General features: G+C 46.6%; 1 protein-coding gene across 4 annotated transcripts in view; it reads left to right on the top strand.

Annotated features, from left to right (window-relative positions):
* FBLN2 (fibulin 2) overlaps positions 1 to 16,463 on the top strand; it is a 198,289-nt gene that overhangs the window by 141,713 nt on the left and 40,113 nt on the right. For all 4 annotated transcript variants that reach the window (XM_019536956.1, XM_019536957.1, XM_019536958.1 and 1 more), the window contains one exon: positions 4,761 to 4,947. In XM_019536956.1, coding sequence (XP_019392501.1) covers positions 4,761 to 4,947 — 187 coding nt within the window. The remainder of the gene's footprint in view (positions 1 to 4,760; positions 4,948 to 16,463) is intronic.

The raw sequence follows: 16,463 nt of genomic DNA, 5'->3' as shown, positions 1-16,463 counted from the left end.
CTTCCTGCTTCTTTGCCTCTTTTATAGATATTGGTTGGACTGCCTTTATGACACTAACTATGATATAAGCTAAGCATACAGGGATAGGATAATTTCTTTTACATAATAGTTACTAGGCAGATTCTCTACATAAGTTTCATTTCTGCAAAATTGACACTTTTTAGATGAGAAGTAAAATTTACAGAGTACAGGTGTGTGGCCTACTGCCAGCAGAGAATAGTACCAGGCACTCGTTTTGATTAACAGTGAAGACTTCAAGGCAGCAGAAAGTAGTACCAGGCACTTGTTTTGGTTAACAGTGAAGGCTTCAAGGTTACATAAATGTGAGAGTGCTGCGCGGCAGTTATACAGAAGAAAAAAATAAAATAAAACAGTTACAGATGCGGGGTACTGTGGATCAGGAATGAGGGGCAGCAGCAGGGCTGAGGGTGCTGTGGCCTGCCGCGTGTGGGCGTGTGCGCGCACACACACACACACACACACACACACACACGGAGTCAGGAGAGTGAAGGGAGGGAAGATAGAGGCCCTCATGATGAGGGAGGGAGTGGGACAGGGGCAGGGACTGGGGTGAATGGGACCCTGGGGCTGGGGATGGGGTGGGTCATGGGACGGAGTCACAGGAGGATCACTCAGGGATATGGGGGGTGGGGGGCATGGCTCCTTGCAATTGTGCACACCCTTGGAGGAGGCATGGGGGTACATGCCCCCTGGATTTGTGCATGGGGCAGAGGCAGGTTGCTGCTGTGCATTGCATGCTGAGCTCTGCACCCCACTGCATCCAGAGCTGCTCATGATGCCATGTGCCTTCCAGGCCTTCTAAGCCTGGAAAGGGTCAGGTCACCACAGGGGGGGCCACATCTTTTTGTGGCTGGCCCCAGAGGAGAAACTCCCCCCAGGGAGCAATGGCATGCCCACTGGGCTCTGCATCCTGCTATCATTGCCTCAAGAGCCATACAAGATGCCATGCTGTGCCTCTGGGCCCTGGGAAGGCAGGGAATGCAGAAGGTACATGGCATTGCACATGGCTTCCAAGGCAGTGGCAGTGGGGAGCAGAGCCCAGCATGCAGTGGGCAGTTCGTCTCCATCCTATTAACAAATCTGGGGGGCATGTGCCCCCTATTACTCCCATGGGGTGCATGCACCAGCAGGACCCCCTGCATCCTTGGATGAGCCATCTGGTTTCTGACTATCTCACCACCCACTCTGGGGCCTCATTTGCCCCTGCCTCTGTCCCACTCCCTCCCTTACCATGGGGGCCTCAATCTTTACAACCTCCTCTCCCCCACATCCCTTCCCCCCAACATACTTACTTGTTGGGTGCTGCACCACACACAGCCGCGCTGCATTCCTGGCCATGTGCAGCAGGCTGTGGCTCTGTGTGTGTGTGTGTGTGTGTGTGTGTGTGTGTGTGTGTGTGTGTGTGTGCGTGTGTGCATGCACACCTACCCCTGGCCTTCTGCGTACCACTCAGGTCATTTGTGTACCACTGGCACCACAGTTTTGGAGCTGCTGCTGTAGAATGAACACAGAGAAATACCTAGACTCCTTGTAACTAAAGGTTTAAATATTGAAAGAAGTGACTTCATCCTTCATCTTTCAAATAAAGGAAAAAAAGTGTTCCATACATTTCATTCTCTGGGTTGTTTGGAAAGACCCAAAAGCCGAGATCCTATCTGTTCTATGGAAACATTAAAGCCTTGTTCACACTAGAAGAAAGCCACTATAACTATAGAGTTGGTCAAAAGTCCTAAACTGACAGTGATAGAATGTGATTGGGCAAAACACCACTCTGTAAGGAAACTCTTGCCATGGTTTTGACTGGCTTGGCAGAACCAGCTCTGGATGTGCAAATTTAGTTCAGTTTTTGTCCCCGTTCAATTATTGGACTTTTTGCTGACAGTTGCAATTGCAGCCAGTTTAACTTAGCTTTTGCGTCTGAGACCTGACTTGTTAGTAACTAAACTAATTTTATTTTACTTAATTTAGATGGGCAGTTCCAAAGAGTTTGCAACGTAGAAATGATAACTGGGCAGACTGAGTCGCACTGGTAGTGAAACTGTCAGCAGTTTATCTGCTCTTCTTTCCTTCTGTTGAGAAGAGAAACTCTGAGCTCTGTCAAGTATTTTCTAACATTGATTTTTGGCTGCAGCCCTCTAAATGCAACTATTAGGGTGCGAGGATATTTATTAATATTCAAATCCATGGTGGGTACCTTCATTTACATACAGTCTCCTTGTGGGGACAGGGAGAAGCAGCTCCTCCACATCGTTGCTTGATTAGTTACCCATTATGCATAAACTTGACTGGTGTTCAGTAAGTGCTCTTGAAACACGTTTAGGGATTAGTATTACTTGTCTGATGCACTTTCTTGGCCTGACTATGAAAATTGCACATGGCCTTGAGTAAATGGCAGTGCAGTCTTCCCCCTTCTGACTTCCCATCTCTATAGGTAATACCCTGAGGCATGTGCCCTGCAAAGGCTCAATTCACTTTCTCTCTGTCTCCCCACTATTCAGAGGAAGCTCAGAGTCTGCAATCTCTTTAGATACACACATGGAAGGAAAGGAAAAGCAAATTGTCCAGCAAACACACTGTTACCTCCCCCTACTTTTTGCAGTCATCAGTTCTGTTGGTTGGTGTTTAGGGAGGTTGAGGAATTCAAATGGAAGGGCACTTTTGGGCAATGAATGCTTGGAGGGAACAACATCTACTTTCTTAAGCAGAGCACAGGAACTAACATGGTTATTGTTGCTCATACAGAGTATTAGGGATGGCCCTTTTTACCATATCACTGACTCATGTAACGTCCAGGTAAGTGGTTCTCAACCTTCTTAGAGTCAAGGCACCCTTAGAAAATGCTGGCTCTTCATCTTCACTTGTTTCTTGACTATGAACAAGTTAAGGAGCAATCCTTCTGTTGCAAAGAACTCAGAAAACCCACAACAAGATGCTTTTGATGCTATGGATTCCTATTTGAAATCTTGTTTTGAAAATGTGAATTATATGTAAGTTGTTACCAGACCTAACCCATGCTAAAATTGGACCAGAAAACAGGCTTCATGTGCTCCCAGTAGCCTAGGTTGTAATGTATTGTACTAGTTAGTAGGGGTGTATGAAACAGGGCATATTCAATTCAGAGTTGGCCCGATTCAGGGGACAGTGATTCAGGTCGCTGATTCAGATCACAGTCCCGATTTTCTTTTCGGCCAAATCCAAATCTGAATATTTGATTCTGAATTGGAGAATCAGCGATTTGGCCATAGACACAGATTTTATGTTTTTTCTACATACCTCGAGGTACCGGACACGGCTTGTGAATGCTGAGATGGTGGGGCTGACGGAGTGTCTCACAGGAGCATAGCGGGGCCCCCTGCATGCTCGGCAACAGACCTGGTAATGGACCAGAAGTAGTTCTGGTCCACTTCCAGGTCCACTACTGAGTGCATAGAGGACCCCCCTCCACCCCCAGCTCTGTGATTGGTTGTGGGGGGACCCCAGGTACCCCCCCAGACCCAGGAGGCACCAGTCGCCAAGCTGTGGGGGGCGGGGGGAGAAGCATCCCCTGTACACTCCGTAGCAGACCTGGAAGTGGACTGGAAGTGCTTCTGGTCCAGTTCTGGGTCTGCTGCTCAGCACGCTGGGGAACCCCCCCCCTCCCCCCCATGCTCATGTGGAACGCTTTATCCTTCCACCATCTCAGCATTCATGAGCTGTGCCTGGTACCTCAAGGTATGCAGAAAAAGCATATAAAGCTGTGGCTATGGCTGAGATTAATGGGTCTCCTAATTCAATTTGGATTCAGAGATTCAGCCACCAAATTGGATCAAATGCTTTCCGAATCAAATCGGCCACTGAAGCTTTGCACAGCCCTACTTGTTAGAATATTTCAAATGCTGAGAGCTTTGTGCCTAGGTCTATCGCATTGCTGTAGTCCATAGCAAAATATGAAAAAGACAAACTGATTTCCCGTCAGGATAGGGCAGTGTGTTTGCTAGTGTGTAAGGCTTGCTGAAAAGCAGGGAAAGCATGTATTTTATTATGCATAATTAATAAACAGATGAATTTGCATCATTTGAACTTTCATGGAACAGTAATTTCCCTCAGCCATGGAAAGCATAAGTATGTATGTGCAGTGAGCACACTGATATTTGATATCCAGTTTACTGAGATGGCCCAAGATGTCTGAAAAATCACCTTTTCATTTATTTTTGCTGCTACAGTTTTCTCATAAATCAGGCATAATTGCACATCAAATGAGAAGCCAGTGAAATGGTAACCTGCTCTCCCAGCCATGGTATTGAAGACTACCTCTGCAGTTTTAAAAAAATTATCTGACAGCTAGACAATTTCAAGTGGAACACAACTGCTTATGGTTAAGATTTTCTAAATTTATTGTACGTTGCCTCAAAGAACCAGCAGACATTCCCAAATCTAGCCTACAGTATATCAAAATATATGCATATCACTGTGGTAGTTATATGGAGTTGCTTCTACAACATTCACCTTTGGTTTCCACGTGCTCTGTAACTGAAGTTTATGCTACTACTAGGCTTTTAATAGTTGTCCCATCTTCAACTGTTTTTGCTGGAGCCAGAATAAGGAGTGAAACACTTATTTTTGTAACTGACTAAATCCTAAGCATACTTCCTGATCACCTCCTTCTTAAGGATCAGTCCTCATTTTCCATCTCTCTGTGATACAGTGCACAAAAAAGATAAGTGACTAATAGTTTCCTTCTCTCCTTTCATTTTTTACAGCAATGTTGTGACTGTTGCTCTCTAGGACTGAGAGTAAAAAGTGAGGGGAAAACCTGTGAGTCCAACCCAAACTTGGGCTACCCTTGCAACCATGTGATGCTTTCTTGCTGTGAAGGAGAAGATCATCTCATATCTCCAGAAATAAAAAGGCATCCTGAGCCTCTGCCAACAATGTCCCCTGAAAAAAGTAGGTAGCCTCTCGAATTGCAGGTGGTTGTAGATGTGAAAGGTGTCTCCACTGCAGGCTATAGATAAGGTGATCCTTTAGAAGCACACTCATATGCACTTTCAGGAGATGTCCTAAGTTTTACAAATAGTGATGTTGAGAAAATGATTAGATGTTCTGAACTTTAGGCACTCACCCACCTATTAGTACTTCATTATCTAGGGAGTTGGACAGTGCTGCTGTGTGCCCCATAAATGACTTAAGCAAGACCATTCAGTTTTCTGTATGTAAAATACTAACGCTTAGATAAATTCTCAGTCCTCTTTCCTTATTGCTTGTCACACCACAGGAGCAAAAGGGAGTAAGCAAGTAACTTTTAAATAGTTTTTCTCAAAAAATACTAGCTCTTTAGTAGGCAGATTGTGTTGAAAGAAACACTGCATTGAGATAGAGAGACTGGGCCAGTTGACAGTTAAAAAGTTCTCACTAGACGGTGTGCTAGTTCATGCTTCAGTGAATACAAAGTGGAATGAAAGGCCCTCACCTCAGAATATCCTACAGGGCCACAAGGGAATGGATTTTATTCACAAAACAAAAGAGGAGAAGGAGGTGATGGTCACATCTTTATATCCAGTGGTTGGGGCACTTTGGAGAGGTGGGAGATCACGCTACTGTTTCAAAGCAAATGCAGAAGAATTTAATCTCATATCCCAGTAAGTGTCCTAACCACTGGGCTATAGGGTACAAAACTACAACTTCCTCTTATTCCTCCTTGTGTTTATGAATGTTACCTAAGTTCCTCTGTGAATTAAGCCTGAAAAAATAAAATTGTGTTTTGAAAGTATCTTATTACCTATATTTTTTTCATATTTTCAGCCCAAACTGTTTATCAAATACATCCTGAAACTCTGCTTGAGGCCCCTGACAGACATTAATTTAAACGTGTAATGGGATCTGATGCATGATCCCAACAGTTGTACTTCCTGCCATGCCACATGTGTATGGCCGGAGATGCAGTTGTGGGATTGACCATTAGATCCCATTGAGTCGTATTTGTAGGTGCAGCAGGAGCACCTGTATTGGCAAGAAGCAAGTTTGACTCCCTGTGCTGCCCCAGTTGGAATCTGTAATCAGCTGACTGGGACTTCTGGGTAGGAGAGTGTGTGGTGGGCTCCCCTAGCTGGGGCCCCGATCAGCTGATGGGCACCCCCAGCTTCTGGAGCACATGGAAGTCTTGAAGGGTTCCAGTGCAGTTTTGGAGGCTGGGAGCACTGGCCACACAGTCAAAGGCATGAAAGGAACCAGACCCAAAGTTATAATGCATACTTTGTGTAATTTCTTTTGTGCTCTAAAGATCATGTCCTTGAGGAACGACCACTCCTTCATGTACCCCATTTGCCTTCCATCCCTGGTCTCACATCACCTCCCCTACTAATGTCAGGAGCCTGCCAAAGTCAGCATTTTTGAAGTCCAGGACTTCAATCCTGCTAGTTGATTTGTCAACTTTGTGGCGGACAGTGAACCTGATGAGCTCATGGTCACTGTCACCCAGGCTACCCTCAATGTTCAAGCCACACATCAGATCATCTCCTTTGGTCAAGACCAAGTTTAGGAGAGTGGTACGTCTAAACTTCCTTTTTATGTTTTGCTCACTGAAGAGTTCCCTGCTAAGCCAAGCTGGTCTTCTGCCATACTTGCTTGTCATCCAGTGCATTGGGTTGGTTCATTCCTGCACCCTAAATAAGGTTTTTGCACCTTCAGTAAGGTACAGCTAGCTCTTCTGGACTCTTTTCCTCCTCAGACTGGCCTCCCAGGGGATCCTACTAATCCATTCCCTCAGTGAGTCAAAGTCTGCTTTTCTCAAGTTCAGAGTCCATACTCTGCTGCTCTCTTTCCTTGGCATCATGAACTGCCCAAGTTGCCATCCACTACCACATTCCTCACCAATTCCTCCCTCTTTGTGAGCAGCAGGTCAATAAGAGCATGACCCTCAGCTTGCTTCTCTAATGCTTGCACCAGGAAGTTGTCCCCAGCACCCTCCAAAACTTCCTCAGTTGCTTGTTGACTGCTATATTGCCCTCATAGCAGATGTCAGGGTGATTGAAGTCCCCCATGAGAATGAGGTTCCTGTGATTGGGAAACTTCCATTTGCTGTTTAAAGAAAGCCTCATTTACCACATCCTCTTGGTCTTGTTGTGGTGGGTGTCTGCTATAGACCACATCACCCTTGTTGCTCTCCCCTCTGACCTAACCAAGAGACTTTCAATAGGTACATCTCCAGCTTCATACTAGAGCTCTGAGCAATACAGCTCTTTACATAAAGTATGACTCCTCCTCCTCTTCTACCCTGCCTGTCCTTCCAGAACAGAACAGAACTGTTCCCTTGAAGGGGAAATGTAGCAGAAGGGCTGACAAGCCCTCCTGGCTCAATAGGGACATTGCAGTCCTCCTTGAAAAAGAAAAAAGAGGCGTACACACAGTGGAAGCTAGGGACAGTCCTCAAAGAGGACTATATGACAGTGGTCCACACTTGTAGGCAACTGAGTTTAAGTTAGTCAAGGACAATGAGAAGTCCTTCTTTAGGTATGTAGGGAGCAGAAGGAAAACAAATGGAAGTATGGGACCCCTGCTTAACACCTTGGGACAGCTGGTAATGGACACTCGGGGGAAAAAACTGAACTCCTGAATGCCCATTTTGCTTCAGTATTTCACGAGACCAAGGGGAAAGACAAGCGAGATAAGGATCACAGAGGGCATGGTGGGAATGATAGCCTTCCCATTGTGGATGCTGAGCTGGTACAAAACCAGCTAGAAAAGCTAGACATTTATAAGTCAGCAGGACCAAATAGACTTCACCCAAGAGTGCTGATGGAGCTGGCTGAGATCATTGTGGAACCCCTGGCAAAACTCTTTCAGAAATTGTGACACACAGGGGAGAGTCCTGAGGATTGGAAGAAGGCCAAGATTGTGCCCATCTTCAAGAAGAGGAAGGAAGACCTGGGCAACTATAGGCCAATTGGCCTAACCTCCATCCCATGGAAAATCCTGCAAAAACTCATTAAAGAATCTATGCATGATACCCTCATTGAGCATAAGATTCTGAATGACAGCAAGCATGGGTTTGTTGTGGGTAAATCTTGTCTTGCCTATCTCATCTCTTCCTGTGAACAGGTCTCTCACCACCTGAACATGGGAGAGAAGGGTGGCATTATATACCTAGACTTTCAAAAGGATTTTGATCTAGTATCCCATGATATCCTTGTGGAAAAATTGGAAGATTGTGGGCTTAACTGCTCAAGAGTTCAGTGGGTGGAAAACTGGTTGCATGGTAGGACCCAGAGAGTTCTCATGAACGGATCTGTATTATCCTGGCAAGAAGTAGCCAGTGGTGCCCCTTGGGTCCATGCTTGGACTGATAAAGATGTTGGAAAAACGCCCCGATTTGGATGTGGGGGTGAAAAGCTCACTGGCCAAGTTTGCGGATTACACCAAGTTATGGGGGAGCATGGTCATGCCAGAAGATGGGTTGCAGGTATAGGCGGACCTGGAGAGGCTGGAGAGTTGGGCAGACCAGAACCAGATGAAGTTCTGGTCAACACTGAGAAGTGTAAGGTGCTCCATCTAGAGGCAAACAATTCCCAACATACCTACAGGCTCGTTGATGACAGTTTGACTTGCACCACAGCCAAAAGGGACCTAGGGATAGTGATCGAGCATTGCATGAGCTGACAATGCAGTGCTGTGGCCAGCAGGACAAACAATACACTGGCATGCATTAACTGTTGCATCTCATTCAAAACTAAGGAAGTGATACTCCCACTGTACTCCACTGGTGTACTCCCACTGTTGAGATGGCAGTTTGAGTACTGCATCCAGTTCTGGGTGCCACACTTCAACAAGGACGTGGAAAAACTTGAGAGGATCCAGAAAAGAGCCACCTGTATGATCAGGGACTTGCAAGACAAGCCATATGAGGAGAGGCTCAGTGGCTTGGGCCTCTCCAGTCTATAGAAGAGAGGTCTGAGAAGGGACTTGGTAGCACCTTACCACTACATCAGGGGAGTATATCAAGAACTCGGTGAACAGCTGTTCACCAGGGCATCCCTGGAAAAGACAAGAAGCAATGGATACAAACTCCTAGATGGCTGCTTTATGCTCAGTTCCAGGAAAAACTCCTTCAAGGTCAGGGTGTCCAGACTGAAATAAACTCCTTCCCGTGGTGGTGCAGTCACCTGCCCTGGAAATCTTCAAAAGGAGACTAGACAGTAGGGCTGTGCAAAGCTTCAGGTGATGATTCGATTTGGCCTGATTCAGTGGCCGAATCTCCAAACCTGATTTGAATTGGGACCAATGAAAAGGTCCGAATTGATTCAAAGCTCTCCAGATTTTCAGAAAAGATTTGGAGAGCTTCAGTGATTTGGAAAGTCTCCATCAGCTGCAGCAGGGTGCTGGTGGCAGTCTTGGAGCCGGTAAGTAAGGGGTGAGACAGGAGGGGCTGGGGGAGGGGACCGCAGGGGGACTGCCCCATGCTGCATGGGGGCTCTGTCATGAGCCCAATTCATGGCTGCCCCACCCACCCCAGCTCCAGCCTTTTAAGGAGAAAGTCACAAGAAGAACCCTGGGACTTGGGTTCCTGCAGCAGCCTTGGGGCTTTGGTGGGCTTGTGCAGAACCCCACATGTAGCTGGGGGCAGCGGAGATTGCCTCTGGCTGGCAAAAACTAGTGAGCCCGGGGGGTTTTCTTGTTTGTTTGTTTTTTTTCTTTAAAGGGCCAAAGCTGGGGCAGGCAGGGCAGCCATGGTGGGGGGGGAGGGTTGGGACAGTGGGGGGCATCATGAAGAGCCCCCCCACAGTGTGGAGCAGTGGGGAGTCCATGAGGATCCCCCACACACACACCTGGCAACACCTAATGAGGTGGTGCCTTTTTTTTTTTTAAAGTGCCGGGAGCTGGGGCAGGCAGGACAGCCATTGCCAGGCCGGGAGGGCAGGCAGAGGATGGACCTGAGTGATTTGGATATTCAGAGATTCAGCATCAGCCAAATCTCCAAATCAGATTTGTCCGAATTGATTCAGGACAGTGATTCAAATCACCAAATCGAATCGCTGTCCCCCGAATCAGCCAAATCCAAAGTGAATGCTAGTCACTTTGCACAAGCCTACTGGACAGTCACCTCACTGGGGTCACTTGACCCTAGTTGTCTTTTCCTGCCTAGTGCAGGGGGACTGGACCTGGTGATCTACAAGGTCCCTTCCAGCCCCTAACAATCTATGAATCTATAAAAAGTGAAGCTTTCGACAAATGACTAGGGAGGGATATAAGAGTATTGCTCAGGAAGGCAGGGATGAAATCATGAAGGCTAAAGCACAACTGGAGTTGCAGCTAGCAAGGGATGTAAAGGGTAACAAGAAGAGTTTCTACAAGTGTGTCAGCAACAAGAGAAAGATCAGGGAAAGTGCAGGTCCCTTACTAAATGAGGGAGGTAGCCTTGTGACAGAAGATGCAGAAAAGGCTGAAGTGCTCAATGCCTTTTTTGCCTCAGTCTTCAAAGGCAAGGTCAGCTCCCAGGCTACTGCTCCTGGCAGCACACATTTGGGGAGAAGGTGGGCAGTCAGCAGCGGAAAAAGAACAGGTTAGGGACTATTTAGAAAACCTGGACATATACAAGTCCATGAAGCTAGATGGGATTCACCCTAGGGTGCTGAGGGAATTGGCTGATCCAGAGCCACTGGCCATCATCTTTGAAAACTCATAGTGATCAGGAGAGGTCCCAAATGATTGGAAAACGGCAAATATAGTGCCTATCTTTAAGAAAGGGAAGAAGGAGAATCCAGAGAACTACAGACTAGTAAGCTTCACCTAAATTGCTGGAAAAATCTTGAAGAAGGTCCTCGAGGAATCGATTTCTAAGCACGCTGAGAAGAGGGTGATTAGGAACAGTCAACGTGAATTCAGCAAGCGCATGTTACGCCTGACCAACTAAATTGCCTTCTACGATGAGATGACTTACTCTATGGATATGGGGAGAGCAGCGAACATGATATACCTTGATTTCAGCACGGCTTTTGATATGGTCTCTGACAACATTCTCAGAAGCAAGCTAAGGAAGTATGGGTTGGATGAATGGTCTGTAAGGTGGATAGAAAACTAGCTGGATGTTTGGGTTCAGAGGGTAGTAGTCAATGGTTTGATGTCTAGTTGGCAGCTGGTATCAAGTGGAGTGGCCCAGGAATCAATCCTGGGCCTGGCTATGTTTTAGTATCTTCATCAGTTACCTGTAAGATGGGATGGAGTGTACTCTTAACAAGTTTGTGGATGACACCAAGTTGGGAGGACTAGTAGATATGCTGGAGGGTAGGTCTAAGATTCAGAGAGGCCTAGAGAAATTGGAGGATTGGACCAAAAGAAATCTCATAAGCTTCAATAGGGACTAGTGTAAAGTCCTACACTTAGGACAGAACAATCTCATGCACTGATACAGGCTGGGGACCAACTGGCTAAGCAGCACCTCTGCAGAAAAGGACCTGTGGGTTACAGTGGACAATAAGTTGGATATGAGCCAACAGTGTCCCCGTGTTCCAAAGAAAGCTAACAGCATGCTGGGCTGCATTAGTAGGAGCATTGCCAGGAGATAGAGGGTTGTTCCAAATAGGGTGGAGCTAAACTGTTCTCAGTGGTAGCAGATTACAGAAAAAAGAGCAATGGTTTCAAGTTGCAGCAAGGGAAGTTTTGGTTAGATGTTAGGAAAAACTGGGCATGTCTACATGAGACACTGCGCATTGGCTTAATAATACTGCATGATAGTATCATGGCAAAAATGGTGCTAATAGTCTACTGCAAAGTGTTATTAGGCGATTGTGCAGTAAACATCATTAAATAACCACTCACCAGTGCTACTGCACAGTAAGTTTAGGTACTGCACATTTAGTTTTTACTTTATTAAGGAACTATTAAACTAAATGTGCGGTATCTAAGGCGCATTAATGAATGTGTAGATGTGTCCACTGTCACACTAGGAGGGTAGTATAGTATTGGAACAGGCTAGCCATAGAGGTTGTAAAATCTCTACCTTTGGAGGTTAAGACCCAGCTAGACAAAGTCTTGGACGGGATGATCTAGTTGGGGCTGGTCCTGCTTTGAGCAGGGGATTGGACTAGATGACCTCCTGAGGTCTTTTTCAACACTAACTTTCTATGATTTTATGATCACTGAGTAAACTGAAAATATTTAGAAAAATGTATGTCCTGAGGTCACACAAGAAGAAGTTGTAGGATAGGCAACTGAATCTTGGGCCTTCCAATCTCCTCTTTACCCACTATATCACGCAATACATCGACAACCTACTACACATGAAAAACAAGTTACAGTTTTCCCTGTGGAGTAGCAACATCAGGACTGGGTTTCAAATATTTGTCCATTCTCTTCTACTGAGTTGTCTGCTGGTTTCCAGCCACTCCAAGGACCAACTCGATAGTGTTGTATTATACACATTACTAAAATTCAAAAGCTGTGAAACTTCAATGAGAAACAGAAATCTAGAAACCTGAGCAGACTTTTATTTTTTCCCTAAGGAACTAAAAGCCCTTTATTATATAACACTTTTGAGATTTCTCAAAGAAATGTCAACATTTGTGTAAGTATCCCCTTGGGGTTAGGGGTGGGTACTCCATTCAATTTTTCCCCTCAGAGGAGTATCTTATACAGTATGGAAAAAAATACACAGGGCAGAAGAAAAAGGCTAAAGATTTACATGGGTATTTACAAAGTAAAACAATGTCAAATGTGACCCTAGTGTTCCCTGTATTTTTATATGAAAATCTTTATAGCTCCTGGAAATTCTAAGTAAAAATAAAGTCTCTTCTAAGGAATTTTGTTCCCTGTGCAATATATCAAAAGTAAAGATACAGAGGAATTGCATGTACAACATCTTTAATAACCATTTCACATGTTGTTAGGAAACCAAAGCAGACACAATGTCACAGCAGTGGTTAATGATCCTTCAGAGTGTTAACTGCATGTGACTAGTTGCAAAATCATTACATATTCTTTACATTTTTTTGGCCAGATCCTCAACTGGTATAAGCCAGTATTACTTTCTGGAGAACAATGGCCCCACCCTAATTTATACCAGCCAAGAATCTTGCCCGTCTCTATGCTATGTTATCTAATCACATAGCTTGAATTCTTTGAAAGATGGCCCTTTTTGTTTTTATATCAATATTTGTCTTGTCATTCTAGATTTGTCACACACTTTGAATAGTTTGCAGTAGTTTTACATTTTGTGTGTTTTGCATTTCACAATACATCCCAAACTGCAGTTCAGTCAGCCAGGGACATATTTGAATTATAAGGGGAGCCAGTGGCAATGTGCACATGCACCCCTTGAGAGCCCTGGTACCCCCCCCCCCGACAGCCAGCGCTCCCCAGTTAGGCAATGGGCAGGCGGTAGCGCCGGTGCCCCCCTTGCGAGCAACAGCCAGAGAGTGGGGGCACCAAGAGAAGCATCACTGACACTTCCAGGACTCCCCGATCAGCAAAATAAGCCATGGGGAGACCCCACCCAGTTGCTGACTGGCTGCTGGGGAGGCATGTGCCCCCCCCCCGACTCAGGAGTCACCAGTCGCCCATGAGGGGAGCTTTCCAAGTTTAAATATCTTCACATCTAAACCATAAAGAAAAGTATGGGTGCTTTGTAATAAGAAAAAAGCTCTTAGTTTTAGGAATGTGAAAGGTTAAACATTTAAATGATAAGTATATTTATATTGCTAATGCATTACTGGTTAATATTTAGTGCAGCACAGTCCAGTGGAGAAGGGAAGCAGTGCGATGCCTCAGGAACAGGAAGGTGGCAGGGCAGGTGCGAGGGAAGGAAGGAGGGGCGAGGGGGGGACTAGTTTTCCTAGCCAGTCTGCTCCCTCTTTTCCACCAAGCTGGTGGCTACAGTGGACTGGGAAAGCCCTTTGCCTTCTTTTGCCACCCATGGGTTTACATAAGCTATGTCATCTGGAAGGACTTGCTGTCACCTCCTACTCCCCTGTGGTCAAAGGCCCATGGAGCAGCTCCCAGCAGCAGCTGTGTCCAACTGGGTCTGTGTACAGCCCTTGGATCCTCGCGCTGCTCCAGGCAGGTGGCCGCAGCCCCTCCCTCGTGGCAACGTGGGGGCCAGGCACATGCCGACCTGGGGCTCCGTGCCCCTTGACTGGGACTATGTATTTGTTAGCCATTTAAGCAGTATAATAGAGGAGATTAAACAGATATTTTAAAATGATGTTTCCATGCCTAGTTAGCTTGCCTTCTCTGGAATGGAAAAAAACAAAAATGACAACATTTTTATACAAAAAATTCCCCCCAGATAACCAGCTTTGAATTTTGCACCAAATTCAGCTGTTGGTTGCCTTGGAAAGTTGTTACCACTACGTGGCTCTTGCAAAGAAGGAATGCTGGGCTACAAGTATGAAGTTCCTCTGGATCTGTCACTCTTTGTGAATTTTCAGCTTTATGTGAATTGCTAACCTCAGATGAGATTGCAGAGATATAAAAGTGCATGGAGCAAATTTGGTGTAAGCTTCTGTTAAACTCAGTGTTGAGTAAGACTTGCTAGTTTGGTGTTTGCAGCTAAAAGGATAGCTGGTAATAATTTAATTGTAAATAGTTTAATAACAGCTTGGGTTTTGTTTACAGAAACATGTGAAGAGACAAAAATGTGTTTGATCTAACTGCAGGACAAATGGTAGAAAATCCAGTAGGGATCACTGCCAAACTAAGAGGAGTTTTCCATTCCTAAACAACTCTGTTGCTGCATGTCTGTTGTTAAATTGCTGCCTTTGGGCCTTGAGCACATGGACCTGGAACTGGTACAGGGCCATTAGTATAGTGGGTGAACTGAATGACTCAGCAAAACATTTGGGTAGGCTGGAGGTGTATAATTCTTACATCTTACTCTGCAGTGTGTCTAAATTCAGAACTGCCCTTAAACATGTGCTTGAAATGAAACCTATGCTTAATTCCTGTTGGCTTCAAAGAGATTTAGGTACCTGTATAAATTTAAGCATATGCTAAATATTGTGCTAATTAGGGATGTTATGCTGAACCGAGGCCCTGGAGAGCTGCACTGAACATCTGTCATACTTTTTCAAATGGAGTAGATCAGTGATGCACAACTTTTGGCCTCATAGGCCAGAGGAATGGAGAAGGGCCCGTCTGCAGGCCAGATTGGGTCTGGGGCCCAACACCAGCACTATTCTCTCTGTGCCCCATACACCAGGATGGGTTCTGGGGGCCTGAAACCATCCCCTCCTGTGCCCCTGTACCCTGGGATGGGGTCCCAGGAGCCCAGCAGTGCCCCCTCCTGTCAGGATTGGGTTGTGGGTACCTGACACTGACCCTCTGCCCCCTCTCACACTGAGATTGAGTCCTGGTGCCCAGTAGGCCTGTGCAAGCAGCTAGTATTTGTTTTGGATTCGGCCAATTCAGGGGATAGTGATTCGATCTGGTGATTCGAATCACTGTCCTGAACTGATTCCGCTGAATCTGATTCGGAGATTTGGCCGCCGCCGAATCTCTGAATCAAACAGATGGCTGACCTGCCTGGCCCCAGCATCCCAGCTCTATAAAAATAAAATAAAATAAAAATCCCTGCATTCACCAGCTGCTGCCAGGTGGGGTGGGGGGCCAGGGCAATCCCTGCTGCCCCACAGTGCCCTGTGCTGCATAGGAGGGCTCTGTCACAAGCCCCTAGAAGCCCCAGTGGTCGCTGCAACAGCCGGTGAGTGTGGAACTTTTTTTATTTTTAAAAAGCCAGGACACTGGGGCCAGGAGGTGCAGCCATTGGCGGGGCTGGGAGAGCAGACAGTGGTTGGGAGGCACTCAAGGGGACTGGGGACAGGAGATGGGGCCTGGCAGGGGTCCCCCCATGGTCCCTTCCCCCCTCTTCCGGCCCCTACCTACCCCACCTATTTACCGGCATGGAGTCCAGATTCAGAATGCAGGACCTCCATCTAACCCAGGAGGTGCACAGCCCCACCAGGGGAGATGCCTTGTTGGACCTGCTGCTGACCACGGGTGATGACCTGGTGTGGGAGCTGAAGGTGCTAGATCACCTGGGCGACAGTGATCATTGCCTGCTGGAATTCACCATCCAGTGCAAGGTGGCAAAGGCCTACAGCAAGGCAGCAGCCCTAGATTCCAGGAGGGTGGACGTCAATGAGCTAAGGAGAATAGTTGGGGAAGTGCTGAGGTCCCGGAGGGGAGGGGAGCCAGGTGTCCAAGATGAGTGGTTGCTCCTTAAGGAGACGATCCTCCAAGCCGAAAGAGAGGTAATCCCAACACGGATCAAAGGGAGCAGGAGGGCACAAAAGTCCCCATGGCTCACCAAAAGCATCCGGGAATGTCTCCTAGCTAAAAGGGAGGCGCACAGCCAATGGAAGGGAGGGGCCATCACCAGGGAGGATTATACTGCGGTTGCTCGGGGATGCAGGGGGGCAGTCAGGAAGGCCAAGGCGGAAATGGAACTGGGACTAGCTTCCCAGATCAGGAACAAC

Source organism: Crocodylus porosus, unplaced genomic scaffold, assembly GCF_001723895.1.
Source record: "Crocodylus porosus isolate Cpor-Errol unplaced genomic scaffold, CroPor_comp1, whole genome shotgun sequence".
Classification (NCBI taxonomy): Eukaryota; Metazoa; Chordata; order Crocodylia; family Crocodylidae; genus Crocodylus; species Crocodylus porosus.
Note: the sequence above shows the minus strand (reverse complement) of the source record. Positions and strands in the feature narration are given on the sequence as shown.